Here is a 27348-nt window from a genome sequence, read left to right as displayed (position 1 = left end):
CATTTTCTATGCACGTGGAAAACATTGCATTTTGTCCTGCTCACTTGCTCCATCAGTTTCATGGGCCAAATGATGAAGTACATGACAATGCAATTTTTACAACATTTTGAACCATTATCTTTTTAATGTTTCACTAATCAAGTCAATTTTTAGTCATTATGACATAAATGAAGACACACACAGTGTAGTTTTTGATGTTGTTCCTTCCCCAGTTATTACACCACTGTCTGACAATAGAAACATGTTGATAGATCATTGGGCTTTCTCAAGGCAGTATTATGATATCAGTGCCTGCACCAGTGAGCACAGTATTATGAACTGGCATGTTTACAAGCAGAATCAAAGGCAGTGATCAAAATGCAAAAGACAAAGTAGTGATGTCACTGACTCGTGGAAGCCAAATGGTGTGTACTTACCCTGTGTGAAACCATTGGTTGTTATCTATAGCTTCTCTAGTTTTCTTCTCATCATCCCAATAACCCAACATTGTTGTATAGCCTCTACTGCATAACTCCCCTGGTGTATCTACATCTACTATATGCCCAGTCTCGGGGTTAATTACCTTCACCTTAGCAACAGACAAATACGAACAAACAAACAAAATTCTAAGACAATATTTCTTCACAGGGTATTTATTCTACATGTGCCTTGTCTTTAATTCCCTCCATCTTAAATGGGAATGACCTAATTTTTTCATTGTTTCAATAAAGCTTTCATTCATCTTGATTGAATGACCTTGACCACAAATCTCCATCTGTGCAGTTTCATGCCGGTATTTCAATCCGTTAGGTAATAGGTATAAGAGCTAAAAAACATGATTTTTGAGCCCCATAGAAAAATAGAATACTGTGTAAAATTAATATTGGTCAACCGAAAAGGGTGGGGGGGGGGGGCACTTTTTCGCTCGTAACATCCAAACTAAAGATCTTTCACCCCTAAGGGTAAATGAGAAAAATAATAGTAGCTTTCTTGGATACCAAAAATTTGACCACTTCTGGTAAATCTGGGGTCCTGAGGCCTGGGGATGAGGCTATTGAGCATCTTTAATAAGAAACAGGCACATCTGGTCTAAAAGCACGCTTGCTCCCAGATTAGGGTTATCCTAAAAGCAGGATAACATTAAGTTTTAACTTAGAAGACCCCGGTCAGACATGCATATTTTTACCAAGTAAAGATGTTCCGACCATGGTACGGGTAGCGTGTGACCACATGCGACCATGGTCAGACTATAGTTGTACATGCTAATTAGCATCATTATCACCAAAGATACTATGGTCGGACTATAGTTAGTACAAACAATCACACATGTGACCACAATACGTCATTCGATCATGCATTTCAGTGGAAATGAAGCATGAAAACTTACCTGGGTTAGCTTATAGCATACATGTGTGTATGACCGCAAGTAACCATTATCCGACTATAGTACACTGCTGTGTGACAGTACGTTGCTTAGTCAACTATAGTTGGACCATGGTAAAGAAAACAATGGTAGTATGATGCAATTATGTACATCTGACTATGATCTTAACTTTCTATGTGTAATTAATGTAAATACTAATTTCACGATACAAAATCTGGCTGACTGTGAATAAGCAATGAAAGTGTCTAAATTAATAAAGCCTATCCTAGATAACTCACTTATGAGGGCAAATGAGGTTTTAAAATCACAATGAACAGGCTCAACTAGCAGTGGCGTAATTAGACTTGCGCAACTATGGGCAGTTGGGGCTGAAACAAATGCATGTGAAGCATGACATTGTAATTTCAATGTTAAAATTAGCATAATTGTGGCCTAAAAGATGCCAAACAGAAGAATCACATCACTGATTTTGGTCAATTTTTGTCCCGGTCAGGGGAAATTTGAACCCCCTATGATCAGTACACCATTGATCAAATACAAATGGTCAACTCATTTCAGGGGCAAGGAATCCATACCAAAGCAATACAGCCAGACATCAACTCAAAATTAGACCAAAGATTTTGATACAAAACACATTTTGAACACAATTCAATTATTGAATAGAACATCTGTTGACATCTAGAAAATATCCATAGCTTTCATATTCTACTCTGATATATGTGTCTGTGACAATCAGCACATAAGCAACAAAGAGCTGTATGGATACCTTCCAAGACTCTCAGAGTAGATCAGAGAAAGGAGAACACGCTTCGCTGGACACTGCTTCAGGAGTATTAAAGTGGGAACCTGTCACCAATCTGATAAACAGGACACCCAAACATGGAACAAGAAACCCTGGTAGATAACCCCTTACATAATTATTATGTAGATGTACTCAAGCAGGACTGGACTGGAAGCACCTGACTTGGGAACGGCGATGCAGGACAGGAGGATATGGAGAGCTGTCGTGGTTCAAGAAAACCACCCGAAATAAGCAAGCAAGTAAGCAAGTGACAATCACAACCCAGTAAATTCACTGAAGTACCGGTAGCATGTGCTGAGACTGCATTAGCCAACTTGTATCAACCACTGCCCATGTCTTTAGTCAATTAGAAGAGATGAGACAAGGTGAGAGACCGCAGGGGACAGCAAATTCTTTTGCAATTATGCTGGTTCTATGTTTCTTGTTGCTTTGAGTTAGTGCTCAACATATTCACACATTTGAAAATGTATCTGAATGGTGAATTTTGCGGCCTAAATCCTGTTATGATATTAATCTTACCTCTGTGTGAGCCGATGGCCACCCTACGGTTGTAACTCGCCTTTCTAAAGTGTCTGTTCTACTGGGGGATTGGAATATCACTGGACTCACTTCTGTCAGACCATAACAGATCTATATAACAAGAGTTTAATTGTTAATTTGAATGGCAACAACATTAGACTAGCATAATTTGATTATTAGTTTCCTATAACTAGCCAATTTTAATTTTGTCAAGGCATACATTATTTTGAACAAAGTTCTGAAAGAACAACATGAAAGAATATCTGAATCAACAGCAAAACTAACATTTTATGCAACACTTCTCTTTCAACATCGCCATTTCCACATGCTTGGAAATTAATACTGTTGTGTTTGCTTTTTGCCTTTTGTTTATCCCATATGTCCTTGTATTTGCCCTGTAAATTGTCAATATTTCTTTTAATTTTAATGTTGGTTCTTTGTTCCTTGTATACTGCTGTACCTTTTGAACAAATCTCTGAGATATTGTTTGCATGCCTCTGAAATTATTATCAATAAATAAATTATTGAGCACAGTGGCGTAACTAGGGTTGGTAGCGCCCGGGACAAGAAACAAAATTGGCACCCCTACCCCCTACCCAAGAATATCTTAGACACGGGTGTGTCGGAATGGCATCGGTTCAATATTTTTTCAAGTGAGGCCGATTTGGCACCCCCCTAGTGGTAGCACTCGGGGCATGTTTCCCCCAGTTACACCACTGATTGAGCAGAAAATCACACAAAAAATTCCACACGAGAGGATGCAAAATGCAGTTTGTCATAACAGAAAAACTTTCCATAATTTCTTAAAAAGCAGCATATTTGTCAAATATTGGAAGCTTTTCTGGCACAAAATGTTTTTCTCTTATGAAGGGCAATGGCAGGGCAAAAGAGGCTGACAATATTATTTATTTATTTATTTATTTTATAACATTCAGCCAAAGCCAGGCTAAGCCCAATAGTGCTCAGAGGCTACTAATGTCAAGGGATGCCATCCGGATATGACGGGACAGGGATATGGGAAGAGGTCCAATTTTAGAAGCAGGAGGAAAACCGGAGCACCCGGAAAAAAACCTGCGAGGACGAGCATGGATCAGCAACATGTGGTACCGCATAGAATTGAACCCCAGCCACAGTGGTGTGAAGCGAGTGAGAAGATCACTACACTAACCTGCCCTCTTTTTTAAAGCAATTGAGATTTTAAACAAATTTGTGTATTTCTAGCATAAAAATATCATCTATTATGATTTCATTTCAACTTACTGTGACTTCTTTCATATGCATCTTATCATTAACTTGTTTCATGGTTTCCACTGGACAAGGAGATCCGGCCATGACCCCCGTACTCAAACTGGACAAATCATATTGGTCAAAGTTGGGATGATGGAGCATATCAATAAACATGGTTGGTGTACCGTACTGAGATGTTACTCTGAAAATTAAACAAAAGAGAAGAGAACAGTTATAAACAACTTGAGAGAATACCTTTTTGCCCATTTAGCAAAGCCCTTAAGGGGGTACTACACCCCTCGATAAATTTGTGTCTATTTTTGCATTTTTCTCAAAAACTAATAACACAGTGGTAACCAAATTTATGTATATTATAGGGGCAAGGAATCCAATTACTACACTTGAATTTAAGTAAAAAAAAAAAAACGGTTTGTTAATTATGATCAGAAATAAGGTACAGCTAGGATGTACCTCGTTTCCTATCATATATACTGACCGCTTGTCTTGAGTCACTGAAATTTCAGTGTAGTGATTGGATTCCTTGCCCCAATAATATACATAACTTTTGTTACCAGTGTGTAATTATTTTTTGAGAAAAATGCAAAAAATATTCACAAATTTACCACATGGGTGTAGTACCCCCTTAATGGGTTGTGCTAGTAAGTGGTTCTACAACAAGTGAGCAAAGAATGTGACACTGTTCCAACATTGCCTTCCCTGTGCAACATCTTGAAATGTTGTACATTTGAAATTGCTTACTGTACGACTGAAGATGTTCATCAAGTCTGTTGATTTTAAAGTAGCTATTTAAATTCTTTGTCAAGACCAAAGGAAAAACATAAGTTTTTCTGCTCGCTTTCTCAAAGCGATCGGTGTTGTTATTGATCCATCTGTTTGGAGAGGGAATCCTAGTCAGATGCCGGGATTCCCACTCCAAGCAGATGGATCAATAACAACACCAACTGCTTTGGGAAAGGCCATGAAGTTTTTCCTTTGGTCTTGACAATGAACTTTTGTATGTGTAAGATCATGTATCACAGCAAGTTAGAGATTCAGCAACCAGAACCATACTTCATAAGTACATTACATCTAGGTCTCATCATCAGCGTACATACTAAAGCATATCAACTGCAACCCACAGCCCGGCCCCCCAACTCAACACAAAATTTGGCAACCATGAGAGTTACCAAATCTTTTAAAGACTCCCTTTGCAGGGTCAGAATTTCGTTTCACAGTGCGAGAATCAATCTTGATTCTTGCAGAATAAATTATCAGGAATCATTTGATTCTTGCAAATCAACTTCTGTGTAAACTACAAAAGTTTGCGAGAATCAACTTTGATTCATGCAAATCTGTTTATGAGAATCTTTGCGAGAATCGATTCGCGGATTCTCGCTGAAATTCTGACCCTGCCTTTGCAATGATTTTTCATCAAATTTACCCCCCTTTTTCATGCAAAATCGGGGACAAAATTTGGCCCAAAACAACCCCTTTTTGTGGTTTTCAATGACTATAGAATTTCCAACACCCCTTTTCAATGACTAGAATTTCAAACACCCTTTCAGTGACACTAAATATTGACATAAAATTATCGGATTTTCCCAAGTACCCTTTTATCCAAATTTTGCGGACAGTGCAAATTAAATACCCCTATTTTGCTGATTTCACGGTCAAATTTCATGGACTGTCCCAATTAAATACCCCTATTTTCCCAATTTATGCCCTCGCTACTGGTAAATAAATTACCCTTTTCTCACGCTATTTGGTAACTCTCATGGTTGTCAATTTTTATGTTGAGTTGGGGGCCAGGCCCACAGCCACATACACCATTTCAAGTGTATGGAGAGTCCATCAAGCATGTATCCATCTCAAATATGTGGCATCAATGATGGCCTCTACTGAGTACCAGGCGACCTTACTGGGCAGAAAGCACTTGCTTGGACTGTTTTTTGGAAGTTTTGGGGAAGTCCATCAATCTCCATCACAACCAAAATCAGGCATTTCAACACCACTTGTGCAAGAGTACTTTTATATGGCTGTGAATTCTATGTAATATCTGGTGACATGAAAAATGAGATAAATGAGAAAAATGAGATAAATGCATTCGCCACATCATGCTGCAGGATCAATTAGGCTCAACATCAATCGCCACGACTGTGTAAACAATGCCCAAATCTACGCTATGACTGACTCTCAGCCTCTCATCAACACAGTCAGCATCAACTTCCTGATACACATCCTGAGGATGCTCGTGGAGGAGCCCTGTAGAAGATATGCTTTTTATGTTCCATCGATCACAAGGCAAAAAAGCAGACCAGGGCGACAAAGGACAAGCTATCTAGCCTACATACAGAGGCTGTTAGGGGATACCAACAACAATTTACAACCAGATGCTATTGCCTCACTAGCTATGGATTGGGATGCCCAGAGAAACTTTGTAGTCACCTGCTCCGCAGTGGAATGAAATCAAATGAAACATTAGTTTATAATTTGCATTTGTAGGTAAAATTTGTGAGTTCAATGTTTGTTAGTTACCTTTCATCATTGACAGCTTTAAGTGTTGGTTCTGGCTCAAAACTTGGTGAAGGAAATATGACAGTACTCCCATGTACAGCTGTAGATAAACTACCTAACACCATGCCAAAACAATGGTACATAGGTACAGGTACACTTATACGATGGTACTAAAATAAACACATCACGAAAAGAGAACAGACCAAAGAACATTTACTATTACAAAATATTGCCAAGTGTAGCCAAGTAGCCATTCCCAAGAACTGAATTAGAAACTTTGCTATAGTAGCTCTACAGAAGAGGATTTCCCAACAGCCAGATAGAATACTGTGAAAGTGGTAATTTTCGTGTGTGTAATTTTTCGTGCTTTGCCGATTTTAAACTACATTGCTTGTTTTTAATTTTGTGATTCTGAATTTTCTTACATAGACCTGTAGATTAAAAGAGCATATTTGTGTGTTTTTATTTTTGCGATAGCTGTGTTGTGCGCGAAAAGCGTAAATATTAATGCACCACAAAAATTTCCACTTTTACAGTACTCAGTACAAAATGAGATCATGGCCATTTGGTATTTCAATTACCATTATTTATTTCTAGGCCAATTTACGGATATGGGTAATTGTTTCTTAAATTTGTTCAAAAAAATAGCCAAATTTTGCCTAACTGTTGTTGCCAAAACTGTTGGAATTGCCAAATATTTTAGGTTGTATAAACACTGGCAATTTGTATAAAATTTTGACTTATGAATGGGACCACTTTCTCAGTGGCACACCCCTACCCAAACCCGACTTGAGTACCCTGGCCCAACACCAAATGGGTAAAACTAAAAGTAGACATCTCAATGTTGTGAGCAAACAAGACATGGTAACTTGACACATGTCATAGCAACAAAATTTGAATTTCACTGTTATTTGAGCTGAAATTATGCACAAAATGATAAAAAAAAAACCCAAAAAACATGACAGCTCTTGATCCATATGTGAAAATATCTATACAGTACTTCTATTATTGCTTTGCTGACTGACTGGGTGGGACTTATTGTCTTTTTTTGCAGTTTCAAAATAACATTTAGAAGAATTCAATGGAATCTGCCAGCCATGTAAAATGGCAGTTGAAGCCCTAGTGACAACATGTTTGAAATCTGCCGACAACTCAGGGTACAATATTGGAATGTCGTGTGTGGGCCTGAGGACCAATGCTCACTCTTTCTAATTATTTACAGACATAGTGTGCTCTATATAGAACCACTATGTGCAAAAACAAACTTAAAACACTGACTTACTGATTCTGAATATCCGAGAACATTGCCTATTTGAAAGCAATTATTGACAATGTTATGATGAGACAATGTTGCTCCTTTAGGATTCCCAGTTGTACCCTGCAAAATAAACATGATAAGGAAAGGTAAACAAACTGTGATAACATTAGAAACATGATAAGGTAATACATTGTATAAAGACTCTCTGGCCAAATGAAGGCTTGTGCTGTGAAAATCCTGGCAGAACACCAAATCGCTATAACCTGTGAGCCTGTGAAATGTTGTCACCAAAGTAATCAAGATGGACTGAATAATAAACTGTAATTGATGGCATTTCCTGGTGTTGATTGAAAGTCTGAAGTTGTATAAATGAATGATCGGCCCTCATGAATATAGACAATCCACAGCATATAATGCACAGTGACATTGACTATTGATAAATAGTCTGTAGTAGTATGTGGGGCCTACCACCTTTCACACCTATAAGATCCAGTGTTGCACAAGAACTTTGACACGCTCCTGAAACTCTTGAGTGTTAACATATCAAGATCACGCAGCACTTCAAAACAGCAACACTGCTGATGAAAAGAACCAATGGTTGATGAAATGTCCGGACACATAAGGTTTGACTGGTCTTGATATGATGAAATTTCTTGATCTTCAAAATGAATATATTTATGTCTGCTAATCATTTGGTGGCAAACTGTATTGTACACAAAAATCTGCAACTTCTTGGCCATTTCAATGAATGACACATTGCCAACTTACTGATGTAAATTGAATGTTAATTGCATCATCAAACTGCAATTTTTTCTTTAATTCTTCCACAGTCTGTTTGTGTTCAGCATTGCCCATACCAGATACATTATCAGAGTTGAAAGTGCCTGGGTGGTTGCCATTACCAATCATTACAACAGAACGGAGCTCTGGTAATCTGAAATAAATAATCAACATACAATGTTATCATGCATCAAAGACAGACACTTCAAACCAAACTAAACAAACAAAAGATCAAATGAACATTTCTGAAATAATTCAATTAACCTAATATCTTTCAGGCTATGAAACCCTACCATAATTTGTACTCTTGACATCTGATTTCACTATCTCAAATTATTCAATCAAAGGTGGTCTTTTTCACAGCTTCTGTAAAGTCAGTTTCAAATTAACGCTCAAATGGGAATTGGTGTCCACTTTATATTTGATAATAAGCTTGCATGGGTCAGGTGAACATGTTAGTAAATGCCGATTAAAATATATATCTGCCCAAAGAGGGGGGGGTTACATGTTGGTATGGTATAAGAATTTGAAAATGCTCAAAAGCAATTCAAAAGTATCTCAAAATGTTGCTCCTGATACAAGGAACAAAGTCATTCATTTCATTTAAGTTTTGGACATATGGCCCAAACAAGTCAAAGGTCAATGACCATTTGCACGAGGTCAAATTTTTCAACATCCACCAATCTGGCCAAAATACATGTCAAACTCTTCCTCTCAATGCAAGCATTCCAAATATATAATGTTGTTATTTAATTTAAAATGTGTATTACAAAATAATAGAATACCTTTCTGATTTATAACCAACAGGGTGATTTAATTGCTCACTAGAGGGACCCAACATGGCTACCCACTAATCACATGCCTCATTATATAGGGATATTCCAGTTGAAATCCATACACCCCTTGGAAGACATGACCTTAATAATCTTCCACACAGGAAGTGTGTTATTTCAAAAGGGGTAACCTGAATAGATGACTCTATTTGAAATCTACATCCCCTAGGAGATTAAGGTCCTAGTATAGCTTTTATAGCTGCATATATAAAGGATTCACCACTGAAGATTGAAGATGTCTTCCACAGGGGATATTGATTTCAACTGAATGGACATTGTTTCCAAAAGACTTGCGTATTGAGCATTTTATAACCATAATCACTAGCTACATACATTAGCCAACCCCACCAAATTGGGCTATTCCAGTTGAAATCCATACACTCTCACAGAAGACATGACCTTAATCTCCCACACAGTGTGAAGTTCAAATGGAGTCGCTCATTCAGGTTACCCATTTGAAATTCACACTCCCTGTGTGGAAGTCATCCACTGGAGGTGTAAGGAATCTAATTTTGTAGTATCATGTGCATTTAAGTATTTGTTTGGGATATCTTTTGATTGATAAGATGACTGTGACATTACCATAGTACACTCACCTCTCAGCTGTTAGCCTTCCTGGTGCAGCCGTTTCTAATTCAGGGCAGATATCAGCAAGCATATTGTAGTAATTCTGAGTTTTGAATGTCTCAGCTAACACAATGGCTTTGCATGAAACCTGTCAGGGACCAAAACAGTACAAATATTAATGAATAGTAATGGTTCAGATCACATCAGACTAATTTAATTTAAATCTCCAGCATGCTTAGTAAGCATACTAACAAAATGTGTGCAGAATTGTGCTTATTATAAACACTCAATACGTGGATCCTGGGTTTATCCTCCAGAAGTCATATCCTCCCCATAATACAATATGCATATTGCAATAATATCAAGGAGATGGAATAACCTACAAGTTGTATCTATTGTTATGCAATACCTTGTGGGGAGCAATTTTGGTACAAACTAACTTCCTATAGAGAAACACAGGATCCATGTATTGTGATTATTGGTTTAGACTATGGACAAAAAAACCAGACCGCATACAAGCAGTCAAAGTCTCAGTCTCGCCCGATAATGAGGACCGATTGTCCCATAAAATGCGACAGGCGAGACTACTACGCACTTACCACACATTTTTATGGTCTATCGCGATTAGTACGCAACGCTCTATCGCGTATACGCAAAGGCACACAACGCTGCCCTGATTGTTAGACACAGCACGATGGAACAATCAGCCCTCATGAATATGCACAAATTCACAGCAATCAATGCACGGGGACTTGACTGTAGTAATCTGTGGTGTCTGTAGACCAGGCCTTCTCAACTAGTTTATTTGAAGTGCCAACTGGGAAATGTTAGTGATAATGAAGTGCCAACACGTTTAGGGAGCATTTTGTGAGGGAGCGTAGCGCGATCGAACATATATAGCGGATGGGGTCCAGGAGGCCCGCGCCTAATGGTCACTGTAGGGTTCCAGTATGAAAGCCCCAGCCGCTGGGGTCCAGGGGCAGCGCCCGAAAGCACTGAGATTTTAAGGCTATCAAAAGGCTCAGATGTGGTATTTCCACCCCTTTTTTGTAAACAATTTATGAGGAAAAAACTAGTAAATTTACCGTGCGTCACTTCATGCGCCACTTTGACTAACTCCAAGCGCCACAAGTGGCGCGCGCGCCGCCAGTTGAGAAGGCCTGCTGTAGACTTACTGACTGAGGCATGAAGGGTTTGGGACCGTTCAAACCCGAAACTCTATTACAGGCCGAATTATCAATTGTACAACATAAGTGATATTGATCATTTATACTAGAAATTTCAATTGATTGAACACAGCTTTCAACAGCTGTACTTGATCCAACCACAATTGTGTATCGCATATTTCAAACTACAACGCAAACACGCAACCTTGGATACAATAATCAAAGTACTAACTAGTCACAAGTAAGTTGGCATGGTTGAATTCACTTCCACGTTATGCACGCACAGTCATACTCGCTGGCGTACATAGCATGGTGTAAGCGAGAAGTTATCCCACTCTGTCAAGTTGTGTTCATTCAATTAAAATTTCTAGTATTAGATCAAAGTGCATTGTGGTGCGTAATGTCAGAGAGGTCACCGGCATAAACTGCATGGAACTCTGATGGAAACTTTCAAACTTTGCACTTTGTGTGAAAAATGCTTTGAATTTGTGTTTTGTACATAGTTTCGTCTTGATCATTATCACAACACTTAAAATGAGCAAAGTATTGGTTGAAAAAAAAAGTGCAGTGATTTATAGTGTGCTACGCACCGGCACAATGCCTAGATGTTGATCCTCAGCACACTTTACAGGTTGTCGCTGACTGCTACAGCCCCATATCATTCCATAAACATAATAAAAAACAACATGGGACTTGCAGCTACATGTAAGAAGCGTACACCCTAGACATTCCACAATTGACATTCGCAGTCACGATCAGCTCTCCGAGTATCGTACAGGTTACAACAAGACATTTAGCAGTTAGTTCCTTGTCAAGGGGAATTTCAAGCAAACTCAATTTTTAACACAAGAGCGTACTGACCCCCACCAGGGTTCGAACCCGCAATCTCTTGCACCAAAGTCAAACGCCTTATCGATTGAGCTAACTTGACTGCCTGGTTAGAACTGCCAATGCTGTAACTGAAAGTAAAAATCACAGAAATATTGTATATGTACTCCTAACAGTAGCATGGCCAGCAGGGGAGGGGCAAAGGAAATGAAAAGAGACAAGGAGTCTGTTTTCCAACAAAACTCACTCAATCGTAGATACAAATTGTGTAAATCCCAATAAAGCCTTTTTTGAAAGCTTTACTTAGAAGACTTTACATGTACAGTTTCTCTAAAAATTGGTATGTATCGATCCCACTGATCTGATAATATCTGGTCAAAATAATGCGATCGGAAATTTTTTGTGTCTTTGCCCCTAAAATTTTTATTTTGCCTCCCCTGACCAAGAAAGGTGGTTACGTCCCTGACTTCCAATATAATAGTTTCTGAAATCATTGACTCAAAAAGAGCTTACTAGTCTCATACCCAAGACCAGCAGGGGGACGAGGAAAACACCTTTGACGTCATCTACAAGTGTGACGTCATCCTAGGTCAAGCCATAAATCATCAGAGCCATAACATACTGCTGAGGACGCTCCTGGTAAGCGATCAAATTTTAGTGTAAGTTTAAAAAATTCTTACTAATCTTGTTCTTGGAAATCTCCTATAGACTATATACTGAGACTCAGCATCACTAAATTATAAATCATAATGATCAACAAATACCATACCTTCCTTAGAGCATACTCCAGTTCATCAGTTCTGTAAGCTGGATTGATATTGACTAGAATAGCCCCAATTCTTGCTGTAGCATATTGTGTTATGACCCACTCTAACACATTGGGTGCCCAGATGCCTACTCTGTCTCCCTGATTGATACCAAGGGATAACAAGCCAGCAGCAAAATCATCAACCTACATACACAGAAATACAGTTAGTTATACAAAAATGCAAGGTTCCTTTTATGTGTTAACCATCACGTATACGCGCGATGTCAAGCGTGTGCACATGACCTTGTGGAAAATAATACGTGCTGGACAGCTAGCAGTACGCTTAATTTGTGAAAGAGAATCTGAAAAAATAATACCTAGGATCGACAAGTCATTATTTCTGTGCGAATTCATTTTAGTTATATCATACATGTATATAGTACTGAAAGTCACACTGACATTGATATTGGTAGAACTTTAATGTGTGCGAGTCATTCCCCTCTTGGACAATTCATTAATAGAGGTTGTTAGTGTGATGTCATTTTGACGGAATAGTTAGTCTTGCAAATATGGGCTAACTGAACTTTCCTTTAAGCCATCCAATCACAGAGGAGTAAGATAAGACAGAGCGCGTACCACCAGTCAAAGTCTCCGCCTCATCCGATAATGAGGGCCGATTGTTCCATGAAATGCGACAGGCGAGACTGCTACGCAATTACCGCGTATTTTCATGGTCTATCGCGTAATCGTGAAAGCACGCAACGCTCTATCGCCACGCAGCGCTGGCGTGATTGTTTGACACGGCACAATCGAACAATCGGCCCTCATGAATATGCGAGAACTGGTAGCATACAATACACGGGGACTTTGACTGGTGGTACGCGCTCTGTCTTATCTTACTCCTCTGTGCATCCAATATGCCATGCATTAGTAGGACTACAACTATCTGGCACGGCCAGTTCATACTCTCATTTCCACATTTGTTTTTCCTAAAGTATGGCTTTGAATAAAATTCTCCTGAAAATAAGCTTTACTATGATCCGGGACTATGATATATCACATGTCTCTATAGCTTCTTTGCAAGGGATCAAAAATATCCACAAATGTGTTGAGGAAATCCTTTGTTTTCTATTGTTTTTGGAAGGTTCAAAGGACCATGCACATCTAAAAAATAGCTCTGCCAACAATCCAGCTCATTTGTGACTGGATGTCACATTATAATAGAGTACATTCATGAAAATCCTTAGTGAGAATAATAGCACAGAATACCTCCACCACATCCTAACCAAAAGCCTAGTGACTTCAAATAAACTGTTGAATATCTGACCAAATGAATGCATGCAAGAAGGAACATTTAACAGTTTGTCAAGAGATACCCCTGTATGGAAGACATGACCTTTAACTTCCATACAGCAGGTATAAATTTAAAACAAAATGGGGTTACCTGAATGAGTGACTCCATTTAAAATATACACCCCCTGTGTGGGAGCTTAAGGTAATGTCTTCCATAGGAGGTGGATGGATTTTAACAAGAATATCCCAATATGAATGGCTAGGTTTGCATTCACCATGCAAATTGTACATAGTAATACATGTGTACATTGATCACTAAAGATACCTTTTGTCTTAATTCAGCAAATGTGCATCTCCTGCCATCTCTGCAAAAGATGACTGCTTCTCTATCTGGATATTTTTCTGTTGTTTCATCAAGATATTCTCCAATGGTTTTACCTATGAGTGGGTGATCTCCTGTATTGTGGACATAACTCTGCTCATACTTGTGCTGATGTGTGTCACTCCTAAGGCATCTGAAAGTGGTAAAACATAACACCTGAATGTGTGGTAGCTGAGGAAATGGAATTCTCTCATACACAAGAGATTATAGAGTCCAGATTCTGTCATGATTGAGTGTCTCTCATAGATGGCAAGATACACACAGCGTACTTTGTTTTAAATCGCATGCTTTTTACATACAGGGTGAGTCAAAAAAAGTGCAATAGAGAAAAGAATCCATTTTTATTTAAGAACCGATTTGAACCTTACAGGTTTTAAAACATTTTATGAATGATATATCCATTAGTGACATTGTGTGAAAAACCAAGGAATTAGCATTTACCGTTTTGTTTTTATGACACATTTTATAGCGATACCCAATTTTAATGTTTGTCCAAGAAACATCTAAAATTTGAAAGTGAGCCCACTTTGTGTAAGGTAGATTTGGAACAACTGCTATTTTCTTAACCTCATTGGCGTTGAAATAAAATGGAGCACCCACATTGTTATTGTCCTTGGTCTTGTTTAAGGAAAAGAAACATTATTTGTTGTTATTTTCATTTTACCTTTACTTTAAAGATGTTTATTCTCTATCAAAAACATACAAATTTGCATGGATTTTTTTCAAATGTCGAAATGAAATGCGCGTAAATTGAAGTGGAGCGAATTATAAAATATCCAGTAAGTTGGACATACTGAGATTAAAAAAAACTGGAGCTGTTGGAGTCGAGTGAGGTATGAAGGACTTAAAGTAATGTTTAAAAGTTTGTTTGAACAGAAAAGAAATGAAAATAACGCAAAAATCAACCAAGTTTAAGTTAAAGTCAGTTTCGGAGCTGATGCCTTTATCGTGCATTGTGTGCTCTCATTCAAAATACATGGTAACTCGTGGACAAATAATGAAATTGGGTATCGTAGCAAAAGGACTCATTAAAATTAAACGATAGATGTGATTGACTTCAGTTTTTCACAGAAGGTGCCTATTGAGTGTGGCATTTATAGAAACTTTCAATAATTGGAAAGTTCAAAGTAATTCTTACGTAATTATCGATTCTTTGCGCTATTGCACTTTTTTTGACTCACCCTGTACTTGTGCATGTGTTCTGCATGTATTGTTGCATTGATTACATGCAGAATCACTTTTTCTTCTTGTCTCCTTTATTGTTTGGGACAGTTTTGTTTATTATTCCCGTCGATCATGCCACTGTTTTTCCATGCAATTTGTTGTATCAGGCAAAAAGCCTGCAAATGGAACCCAAAGCTGTCACATGTTCAAGTACCCACCTTTGCACAAACAAAGTACTCCCTTCAGTCCATCCTAAATCTAAATCCAATATTTATTATCACATTAAGGGGTGGGGTATGAACGTTTGGACAGTATTTATTGTGGGACATTAGAGCACATCAGACATATCGAATTGCATTCTGAATACGAAGAATGTCCTTCTGATATCAAATAATTTAGATTTTTGAAATTGCAATGTAATACACATTTTATGGCAAATGATTAAAAATTGATATTTTTGATATTTAATAGTACTCAAAGTAAACTTTATAAATCTGATGATGTAGGTGGGATGACGATCAATTGAAAATTTTGACATTTCATATTGAAAATATGGATTTTTTTTTCCCAAAACAGCTTGAACAAGTTAGGTCTTTTGGGGAAAAAAATCCATATCTTCAATATGAAAGGTCAAAATTTTCAATTGATCATAGGCTTTTCCTCCCAGCTACATACACTTTAAGAATATGTTATTAGATTTATAAAATTTACTTGAGGACTGTTATATATAAAAATGTGAAAATATCAAATTTTAATAATTTGTCATAAAATTTGTATTATATCGTGAATTTCAAAAATGAAAATTATTTGATATCAGAAAGACATTCTTCAGATTCAGAATGCAATTCGATATGTCTGATGTGCTCTCATGTCCCACAAAAATACTGTAAACGCTCAAAATGCTCATTCCAGATCCCTTAAGGGTACATGCCCATGAGTTTCATTCAGGGGCGTGTTTGTAAAACGGCACAGCGCATTAGTAAAAAGAATAAAAATACTAAAATTTTCACCGGGTTGAACCACTGCCAATTTCACTGAATGCTAAAGATGCCTATGCTGTGCCACAGTGACTGTGGTTAACATTCGGCGATTTTCGAAGATATACATATCAACACGTTTCTAGTGTATTGAAAATCATTTTAATTTTGATTTTGGTAGGAATACGGTCATAGAAAGACATATGACTCTACTTGTCTGTTTGTTTTTCATTTAATACAAATTAATTTTGATGAATTGAACTGGTACAACTCTTAGCTTTTCGTGATAAACGCACGATTAATTTAGTAATAATAAAATGAAAACGCTGGGTCATTCACGAAGTCATTTGTAATTTATGTCAAAACCCGGGGAGGACCACACACATCCGTGCTGCATGTATACGTGCTCAATCGATACTCAATGATCCAGACAATAGCGTTTGAATATACCGCCCTGCTTGACACATCTTGTCACTTATGGAAGATATACTATAGGCCTACCCTAATAGCTTACAATAGATACCCCACCGTAAATAGCTCTGTTCGTTATCTCGCTGTGCTAGTTTATACACGCAGCGCACGGACTTTTGAACCATATTTTGTTCAAAAATGATAGGAAGGGACTGTTTTCAGCTAAAATGTTGGTTATCAGCAGATGCTTAATGATACCGGGAAGTGTTGCAGAAAGGTAAGCGTACTCTTTATTTATTCAAAATATGTATATCAATAAATTTAAATTTGAAATCCAAAAAGTAAATGTCAGGTCAAAATTCTCACCTTAGAATTATTGTGAAATAAAATCAAACCAAATTTAGGCTCCGCAAACAACGTCCAATTATTCCCATTGGTGTTTGCTACACGTGCATATAATAAATTATGATTTGGGGCTAATTTGAGAAGAGTTAATGCCTGGAGTTTCAAAATACACCGAGTGATGTTTTTTGATCAAAAACATCGACAATTCAAGACTCTGTAAAAACAAATCAAGAATTTTCTGGGATAATTGCAACTAAGTGCAATGAAAGTTATGATCTAAGCTACCAGATGCATCATTAATTTCCTGACTATGATATTTAGTTGTGGGAAAAGATTACTTTAATGTTTTGGCGGGATTATTTCCCGCCAAAAATTTCAACCAAAAAGAGCATGTAGCCTTAAGACAAGTAACAATTTCCTTGTTAAAGTCATGATGTACAATCTTATATTATGAATTTTTTTTTTTTTTCAAACCTGATTTTTTGGCATATTTGTGATGTTTACACATGTAACAACATGCACCTAAATGGAATCAGCCAAATTTGTTGTGTTTGTAGGTAAACAGAGCAAAGTTCGACATAAAGTCATAATTCAAGAAATTATGACTTTATGTCCTCCTATAGAACTGTGTGTTAAACGGCCAAAATAACAAGCAGTGTTTACCTCGTTATTTCAGCTCAAAATGGACAGAAACCATTCCCGATGATTATTACTAGTATTATTTCAGCATTTTGAGTATATAATGACAAATTTAAAATTTGAAGGAAATCGTACATTAAGCCTTTTTTTAAAGTCTATCCCCCTCACTCCTTTCCCGCCTATCAGTCACCATTATGTGCTGTGAAAGTTACAAATTGAACCACTTCTTTAGAAATGACACATAGAATGATGCCATCAACCAGTGCCAGCAAGCTTACCTTGAGGTTGTCACATTGCGACACAAAGTTGATGATATAACCGATGATGGTGCAGTAATAAACTGCTTCCAAGATCTTGGTATAACTCTTTGTCTTAATATTTGTGTGAAACCCAATGCCATCATGCAATATCCAGGATTTTACCAATTAAAGTTGCAAATCTGCAATGAAATATTCACCAATACTCGGATTAAGAAAGAATGAACAGTTTTACCAACCCAAAGTGTTACGGTACAATTTAACAACAAATATACACAAATCCCGACCGGCACACAATCCACCTAAAAAAAAAAGCAAGGGAATGTGCCAGCATGGGATTCAAACCCATGACCTTCCTATCTCTAGACGGACTCTCTATCCGTTAGGCTACCAGCTCCCACTGATCTAATGTAAGCAGTAGAGGTATACAATACATAAACAAATATTATGCAAGTATAAGTACACAAGTATAGGAGATCATTACTGATGCTTAATCGTTTCCCAGCATACAAGTTAAGTAGGTAATGGGGCTATGCATTCCGCACAGATTGTTATTACCTCTTTTAAAACCATATTGTAAAAGATTAGTATCATATTTCTTTTCCATAAAATGTTAGCTTTTACTGTCAAATATGTCCAGTAATGTCACGTGCCCTTTTAATTTTGAGCCGAACAACTGAGGTATAGCAAAGAAATTGAAATTGACTACTAGCCCAGATGCACATCATCCCATACGCCATGTATGTAGATGAGTCTTACGAACATCGCATGTCACATTCCACCAATATTTCCATCATAAAATCAAAGTAAACAACAGTTCCTGTGCTTCAGCACCTAAGACAGCATTCAAGCTTTGACTTACAGATTTAGTCAAATAAACGCTCGAGCGTTACATTTTCCCAAGGGGGCGTTACATTTTCCCAAGGGAATGAAATAAAATGACGAAATATGAACTAGAAACACTGACTTCTGGCTCACTTCCGGGTTTCCAATCCAGATTTTCACCAATTATTGACGCTATTATCGACCATGTGGGGAACTTGGTAAGCTTACTACACAAGATGGCATGGAAATATCGGCATTTTTGAAACATCTTGGTTGAAAAAAGTGGTGGGGGCATTTATTTGAGGGGGGCGACTATTTGACAAAATACGGTACGTTTGGTGGCCAGAATGGTGGGAACTTAAAGTGAAAGATATCCTACTTAAAGGAACATTTTCTAGGGTGAAATTGTGTGTAGAAACTGAATCTGACATAAACTAGATGGACCATGGTTCGGGTGTCATGTTTTCGACGCACAGCGCCGACTGTGATGCCTCCACCAAAGGGAGTGGTGTGCCACTCATGCCCATGACAGTTTTTACTAATTTGACCTCACATGACCTATGGATGACCCCTGGTGATCTCAAAATGACCTTCCAAAAATGTGGCTCTATATGTTGACTGTGCCCACCAAGTTTCCTGCCCATACGACAGTTTGTACTAATTTGATCTTAGATGACCCCTGGATGACCTTGTATGACTCCAAAATGACCTTCCAAAAATTTGGCTCTAAATGTTGACTGTACCCACCAAGTTTCATGCCCATATGACAGTTTTACTAATTTGACCTCAGATGACCCCTGGGTGACCCCGGATGACCCCAAAATGACCTTTCAAACCTTTGGCTCTACATGCTGACTGTACCAAGTTTCATGCCCATATGACAGTTTTTGATAATTTTACCTCAGATGACCTCTGGATGACCTCAGGTGACCTTGACCAATACAAACTTGTTCTGCCTGTGGTCAAGATGCACTTACCCACCAAGTTTGAGGAAGTTCGAACGTGTGATCCCTAGCCAGAGATGTCAACAAGTCATTTTTTGCAAGTCAAGTCCAAGTCACAAGTCCTTTTGTCCAAGTAAGTCAAGTCATTTTGAAAAAGTTGCAAGTCAAGTCAAGTCACAAGTCATCAAATGACAAGTCAAGTCACAAGTAAGTCACAATTTGTCACAAGTCACTACAAGTCTATTCACCAGTTGGTCATGCATGGTGGGATTTGTTGATCGGGTATTCAATATGGCGGAAATCAAATTGAGTACAGTACTAACGAAGTCTGATGCACTAATCACTATAATAGTGAAGCTTAATTATAATTATATACAATGGTCACATTGGTAGTTCAAGAACAAGTTTTAGGCCTACTAATATTCACAAATTCTATGGTACATCCATAAATTTCAATTTACAGGAAAGTAACCTCAGACTTGCGTTGGTGACAAGTCATTTTTGTCAAGTCCAAGTCATTTTGTCTAAGTCACAAGTAAGTCAAGTCATTTTGCAAAAGTTGCAAGTCAAGTCACAAGTCCCAAAAATAGTGACTTGAGTCAGACTCGAGTCCAAGTCACACGACTTGAGTCTACATCTCTGCCCCTAGCCTCTGAGAAAGAGGTAAATAAGGAAAATGGCCCCCCCCCCTATAGGACTACATGTAACAAAGTATAAAAAGGTCCCTCGATAAATAAATAATGAGGGTTTCCAAAGTGGAGCTATGTCCCAAGATTGGTTGCATTAGGATTTAAACTGATCATATGAGACCAAATCTTAACCAATTTAAAGGGGCATTTCGTGATCCACAGCCTCATCCCCCCACAAAAAAAAAAAAAAGTTGAGATTTTTACACCACTGGATACCTCGGGCTACATAATGTTTATGTACCAAAGATTTCTGTGCAGATTCATTCGTTTAGCAAAAATATCGCCAAATTTGAATTTCGTTCTGGTGCACCAGAGCGAAATTACAACACATTGTCTATGGAGCAGTGTAATACACATAATCATGCATAACTCGCATAAGCATAAAATCGGAATCAACTGAAATTTTGGAAATAAGCTTGTTTCGTGGATATCTACTGAAAAATGTCATAAAAAGAGGATGCTAGGATCACAAAATCCTCCTTTAAGTCTCAAAATAATGGTATTTTACAAGTTGACCTCAAACGACCTTTAATCACCACCAATATATGAGGGTTCACAAAGTGCAGCTATGACTCAAGTTTGGTTGCAAAAGGATTTTAACTGTTCATATGAGACCAAATTTACAAATTTACCTTGTTTGACCTCAAATGACCTTTAACCTCAGTATATGACCTTGAACCCCACCCAAGAAAAAAAGTATCCAGAGTTTTTGACCATTCATGACCAACCTATCCTGAAAATCTGAAGTCAATCCGCCCATCCATGCCTGAGATACAGCATCCGGACGGAAGCACAGAAGCACGGATATTGCAAAAACAGTATAGGCCTATGCCTCGTGGTGGAGGCATAAAAATGCACAATCATCAACTTGAAAATTTTCCTCATAGCAATGTACAGGCATATTTCTGCCCGAAGTCCCCAAATTTGAGCGAAAATTGGTGCAAAAAAAATAAGTCCTTCAAAATGGGGATACTCAGGGCTAAACAAAAAACATGTTGTTCTAGAGCCCGGCCCCCCCCCCCAACTCAACACAAAAGTTGACAACCATGAGAGTTAACAAATCTTTCAAAAGCCCTCTTTTGCGATGTTTTTTCATCAAATTTACCCCCTTTTTCATGCAAAATCGAGGACAAAATATGACCAAAATCAACCCCTTTTTTGCGGTTTTCAATGACTAGAATTTCAAACACCCGCTTTCAATGATTAGAATTTCAAACACCCCTTAATATCAATGACGCTAAATATTGACATAATTGAAATATTGCGTGGTGTGTCTAGCCCACGCTTATGTGAATTTAATTGACTCGCGCATTATTAACAAAAGCCGAATAATTTCCGCCTTTATTATTTTTATAAACCAAACAAACTTTAGGCTTAGCCTTAGCAACAAATTTGCTTTGAGAATATTTCAAATAAGCTTGGGCAGGAAAATTCTCATCTCATGCCTGTAACGTGATCAGGGGTGGAATTTCGGCGGGAGTCCGAGGGTCGACGCTCGCAGAGACTCCTGTAAAAGACCTATTGCGAGAGTCCATGTGGACTCGCGCTGGAAATGATCGGCTCAGCGAACTTACGTTTAAGTTCAACACGCCTTAAAACTCAAAGGCCTGCAAAATATAAAGGAAAAGTCACCAAAGATGCAATGACATATATGGAAGTGAGAGTATGATGACACATATATTAAAAACTTAACTTTGTCTTTGTTGGTTTATTTGTAAGTTAGTTTGTTTGTTTGAATGCATTTTACATAAGCCTACATATAATAATACCTTTTGGACTCCCGCAAGATTGTTCAACGAGAATCCATTTACGGGAATCCATGGACTCCTGACTTCCCCCTCCTTCCCATATTGCATTGCGCGATAAACATGGACGACTGCTGCGAGTGAAAAATTTGGCGTGTTCACTGATTTCATGTAAATGTGTAAGAAATAATCATCTGATTTCAATATGGAATCAAGAAGAAGAAACCGTAATCACCTCATATACGACTAGAGACAATTTCAGTACAATAGTAGTGCGTAATTGCTAACGAAGATGAATTAAGAACCGGTAACCAACATGATAAAGGTTGCACCTCCGTGTATATTGCCTAACCACTCAGTCTCTCCCTGATAGTCATGATAAATGACGACTATCATGGAAGACTCATGAGTTCCGCAGTCTAGGACTCTCGCAAAACTCTCTTGCGAGAATCCACTTGGACTCCTGTGGCACTTTACGAAATCCCACCCCTGCGTGATGACGTGCATCATTTACGGTGCATGTGTGAATCCAGATACAAATTCAGCATTCATGAGAATGCATGCAGTGCTAGTTCAGTGCTCAAGTTGATATGACTCACTTGACATGCTTGACCAGACACAGACTTTAGTTTAAGGTACATATTTCGAGGTGCATAACAAACACCAAATTTGTGTCATAACAAACACCAAATTGGTGTCGTATGACCTTTAACATGCATGCATTCTTTTGTCGAGAATGAGGGCGAGGTGGCCTAGTGGTCTAAGGCGCTGGACCATTAGGGAGAGTTGAGCGAGGGGTCCGTGGTTCGAAACCCCATCCTGCCCGATCCTTGTTGCTCACTCTAAATAGTTCCAATAGGTCGGAAATATCATAATCATAAGCTCTTTCAGTCTAGTAGAATATAATTGTGATATTTCTCCTCGTTCCCATCCACCGTGTAGAATGTGTAGGTGTAGGCCTACACGGTGGGTGCCCGGCGTCTCGTGGTTCGAATGGTCACGTAAAATGGCGGTTCCGTGTGTCAGACGAGTCAAACCTGAGCACGTAAAAAGTTGCAGGCCTTTAATATCGAAAAGAGTAGGGGGATCATCCCCGGGCTTGTTACCTGCACCCTCCCTAGGTCCCAGGGCAGTAGTAGTTGTGATTACAGTGATTGTAGTAGATTAGTTGTGTTAATAGTATAAATGTTGTGAAATGGTGATATAGATAGATGTTAAAAGTACACTGCTTACTCAGTGGTGCGCCTGAAAATAGGCGGGATTTCCCAAATACAATACAATACAATACATGTCATGGTCTTTCAATTCGTGCCGAGTGTCCTTGGCAGACTTGTCTTGACTATGCTTCAGTGGTCATGAAAGGATTCAATAGATAACCTCTGCCCCAATAATCCCAAGCTATTGTCTGAAACTGCACCTCGGAAAATGTATGGTAAGAACTCAGTCCTCAAATGATAGTCATATAACGACCAAAAGATAAATGACTGACTATCATTGAGGACTGAGTTCCGCAGTCTAAGTCTAATGCGTGACATGATGATGTTCAGATGTTGTTGACAACTCAGAAGCTTACCAAGCCCGGGACCAAGCCGGCATGAATAGTGATGAAATTGACACCATGATGGGTCATTCCATATGAAATCAAGGAGTCGCCCCACCTGACCCCCTCAGATTTGCTTTATATTTTGGTCATATGTTGTACCTGTAAAAATATTAAAAACCTGCAAATTTGAGGTCTGTAGCTCTTACGGATTTTCTGTGGCAGCCACTTAAAGTTGGAGTAGTAGTGTCTAAATTTGCACCCAAAAGTTGCCCTTTAAATAAATTTCATCTTTGGGAGTCTGTGCCTTCTTTATAAAAAAAAGAGAGGTCTGAAACTTTGTGTACACACTAACTCCATGCCCAATTTGTCAAAAAATTAAAAATTAAAAAATTCTGTAATTGGCGTTGTGTCACGGGGTCATTAAATATGCAAGAAAAATGTAATGTTTTGTAAACTGGCAAGTTTAGCCCCCTAAATTCACATTTTTGGTCAGATTAATTATTTTTTGTTGTCACTGATGCTATATATAGGATAAATACAATGCATATCAAAAAATTGAGGTCACAACTCATTTACATTTGAACAGCGCCCTCACGAAGATGAAATTTATTGCAAATTCAACATTTTCAGGGGCCCAAAGTCGATGTGGTCCACCTTCAAAATTTATAAAACATCACTTTTATATAACTACTAGTCTTAAATTACAACTTTGCTAAGTCCCAGTAATTGTATAGGTTGACTTCATATAAAATGACAAGCCCAAAGTTGACCATTTTCTTATGATTGCATGTAGTGCAAATGTGCCGAATTCGGAAGGCTTGAAAGTCAAATTGGCCACAATATTAAAAATAAATGATTAGATGAGTAGTTATTGGCCCTATTTACTTTTATTTCCATTTCATTTTCAATATATACAGATTTTCTATGGTAGCCATTTACAGTTGGAGTAGGGGATCTAAATTTGGACCCAAAAGTTGCCCTTTGAATAAATTTCATCTTTGGGAGCCTGTACCTTCCTAATATAAAGAGAGAGAGGTCTGAAACCTTGTATACACACTAATTGCATGCCCAATTTGTCAACAAGTAAAAAAAATAAATGTCTGTAATTGCGAGTTGTGTCACAGGGTCATTAAATATGCAAAAAAAATGTAATGTTTTGTATACTGGCAAGTTTAGCCCCCCTAAATTCACATTTTTGTCAGATTAATTGTTTTTTGTTGTCACTGATGCGATATATAGGACAAATACAATGCATATCCAAGACATTGAGGTGACCATTTATTTACATTTCCAACAGCGCCCTCGCGAAGATGAAAATTAATGCAAATTCACCATTTTTAGGGGGCCCAAAGTCGATGTGGTCAACCTTCAAAATTTATAAGACATCACTTTTATATGACTACTAGTCTTAAATTGCAACTTTGCTCAATCCCAGTAATTTTATAGATTGACTTCCTATAAAACGACAAGCCCAAAGTTGACCATTTTCTTATGATTGCATGTACTGCAAATGTGCCGAATTCGGAAGGTTTAAAAGTCAAAATGGCCACAATATTGAAAATAAATGACTAGATGCATAGTTATTGGCCCTGTTTACTTTTATTTCCATTTTATTTTCAATATTGGGGCCAATTTGACTTTCAAGCCTTCCGAATTCGGCACATTTGCACTACATGCAATCATAAGAAAATGGTCAACTTTGGGCTTGTTATTTTATATGAAGTCTACCTATACAATTACTGGGACTTAGCAAAGTTGTAATTTAAGACTAGTAGTTATATAAAAGTGATGTTTTATAAAGTTTGAAGGTGGACCACATCGACTTTGGGCCCCCTGAAAATGTTGAATTTGCAATAAATTTCATCTTCGTGAGGGCGCTGTTCAAAATGTAAATGAGTTGTGACCTCAATTTTTTGGATATGCATTGTATTTATCCTATATATAGCATCAGTGACAACAAAAAATTATCAATCTGACAAAAAATGTGAATTTAAGGGGGCTAAACTTGCCAGTTTACAAAACATTACATTTTTCTTGCATATTTAATGACCCCCGTGACACAACACTTAATTACAGAAATTTTTATTTTTAATTTTGACAAATTGGGCATGCAGTTAGTGTGTACACAAAGTTTCAGACTCTCTTTTTTATAAAGAAGGCACAGCCTCCCAAAGATGAAATTTATTTTAAGGGCAACTTTTGGGTCCAAATTTAGACCCCCCTACTCCAACTTTAAATGGCTGCCACAGAAAATCCGTAAGAGATACAGACCTCAAATTTGCAGGTTTTTAATAGTTTTACAGGTACAACATATGACTAAAATATAAAGCAAATCTGAGGGGGTCAGGTGGGGCGACTCCTTGATTTCATATGGAGTGACCCTGATACGATATACGCCTAATACGGTACCTAAATTGTCTGAACTACAACTACACTTGACTTTCAGTTGCACTTGCCTTCACAGATCATGGAAAAAAAGAGCACAGCTGCACCTGTTTGACCACCAGCACACCGCATCACATTCACAGCTGACCAGGGGAAGAGCTGACCCGAGAGCTGACCGTTTCTCGATTTTTATTATGCAATCAATCACTTATAGGTTCCTTGCAACTTTTGGATTATTCTTATAAGGATACGAATGTATGATAAAAAAAAAACCATTATGGGTATCAACGAAGTTATATTCCCGCGATCATATATATCATGAATAATTCATATTATGACAGAGTTAGCGTCCACTTATCGGGAGCCCCGCCCCTTTTGGGGATGTCATTTTCTTCGGGGGGAGCTGTGGCTTAGCTGGGGTGGCTCGCCCACCCTGGAAAAATCTGGGGAGAAATTTTGCAGGGACAAGGGAAAGGAAAGAGGAAAAGAAAAAAGAAAATAAGGGAAACTTGGGAACTTGAAGAAAAAAGAAAGAAAGGTGAACTGGAGAAGAGAAAAGGACTGAGAGGGAATGGGAAAAAGAAAGGGTCAGGAGGGAAGGTAAGCAACAGAGAGGAAACGAGAAAAGGGAAATGAAAAAACAAAAGGGAGCGGGAATGTAAGAGGGAATAAAAATTCTTTTCAAAAAGGAATGGGCGCCCAACTTGGCATGATGGGAGCTATGATATGATGTGCGGCTGAAATCCGGGGGGGGGGGGAGGTTAGGGCACTCCCACTTTGGACGTGACGCGCATGTAGGGCTATTAGTATTAAAGGAGGATTTCCTGATCCCTAGCATCCTCTTGTTAGTGACATTTTCAGTAGATATCCACGAAAAAAAGCAGTTCAAGTTGAGTTGATCCGATTTCGACCTGCCAAAAATGCCTGCCCCCCCCTTTTGGCCTGCCAAAAAAGTCTTTGCACCCAGGGGTACACCTAATTATTGCACCACTCTTAAGGGGGCTGTTAGCCAAGAAGGCATTTTTGTTTATTTTGGACTTTTTGGATAAACAATCATCACTGGTGTATATACCTATAACAATTCTCAACTCAAAAATCTTTTTTTTTTCGTCGCCGCATCCACTGTTGCCATGATATCGGCGGC

The 27348-nt window shown here is 38.2% G+C and overlaps 2 protein-coding genes across 2 annotated transcripts in view; one reads left to right on the top strand and one right to left on the bottom strand.

The window, feature by feature from the left end:
• The window catches only part of LOC140146560 (medium-chain acyl-CoA ligase ACSF2, mitochondrial-like), a 31744-nt gene extending 5347 nt beyond the window's left edge, over positions 1-26397 (bottom strand). The window contains exons 1-11 of the mRNA XM_072168437.1: positions 26276-26397; positions 18095-18255; positions 14224-14413; positions 12627-12809; positions 9893-10011; positions 8452-8617; positions 7708-7803; positions 6447-6595; positions 3945-4113; positions 2685-2795; positions 417-568 (exon numbers count right to left, since the gene is read on the bottom strand). Of these exons, the coding sequence (XP_072024538.1) occupies positions 417-568; positions 2685-2795; positions 3945-4113; positions 6447-6595; positions 7708-7803; positions 8452-8617; positions 9893-10011; positions 12627-12809; positions 14224-14413; positions 18095-18219 (1460 nt within the window). The 5' untranslated portion in view covers positions 18220-18255; positions 26276-26397. The remainder of the gene's footprint in view (positions 1-416; positions 569-2684; positions 2796-3944; positions 4114-6446; positions 6596-7707; positions 7804-8451; positions 8618-9892; positions 10012-12626; positions 12810-14223; positions 14414-18094; positions 18256-26275) is intronic.
• LOC140146591 (signal peptidase complex subunit 3-like) overlaps positions 1-27348 on the top strand; it is a 177475-nt gene that overhangs the window by 111477 nt on the left and 38650 nt on the right. The gene's annotated exons all lie outside the window — the stretch shown is intronic.

This window comes from Amphiura filiformis, chromosome 1, assembly GCF_039555335.1.
Source record: "Amphiura filiformis chromosome 1, Afil_fr2py, whole genome shotgun sequence".
Taxonomy (NCBI): domain Eukaryota; kingdom Metazoa; phylum Echinodermata; class Ophiuroidea; order Amphilepidida; family Amphiuridae; genus Amphiura; species Amphiura filiformis.
Note: the sequence above shows the minus strand (reverse complement) of the source record. Positions and strands in the feature narration are given on the sequence as shown.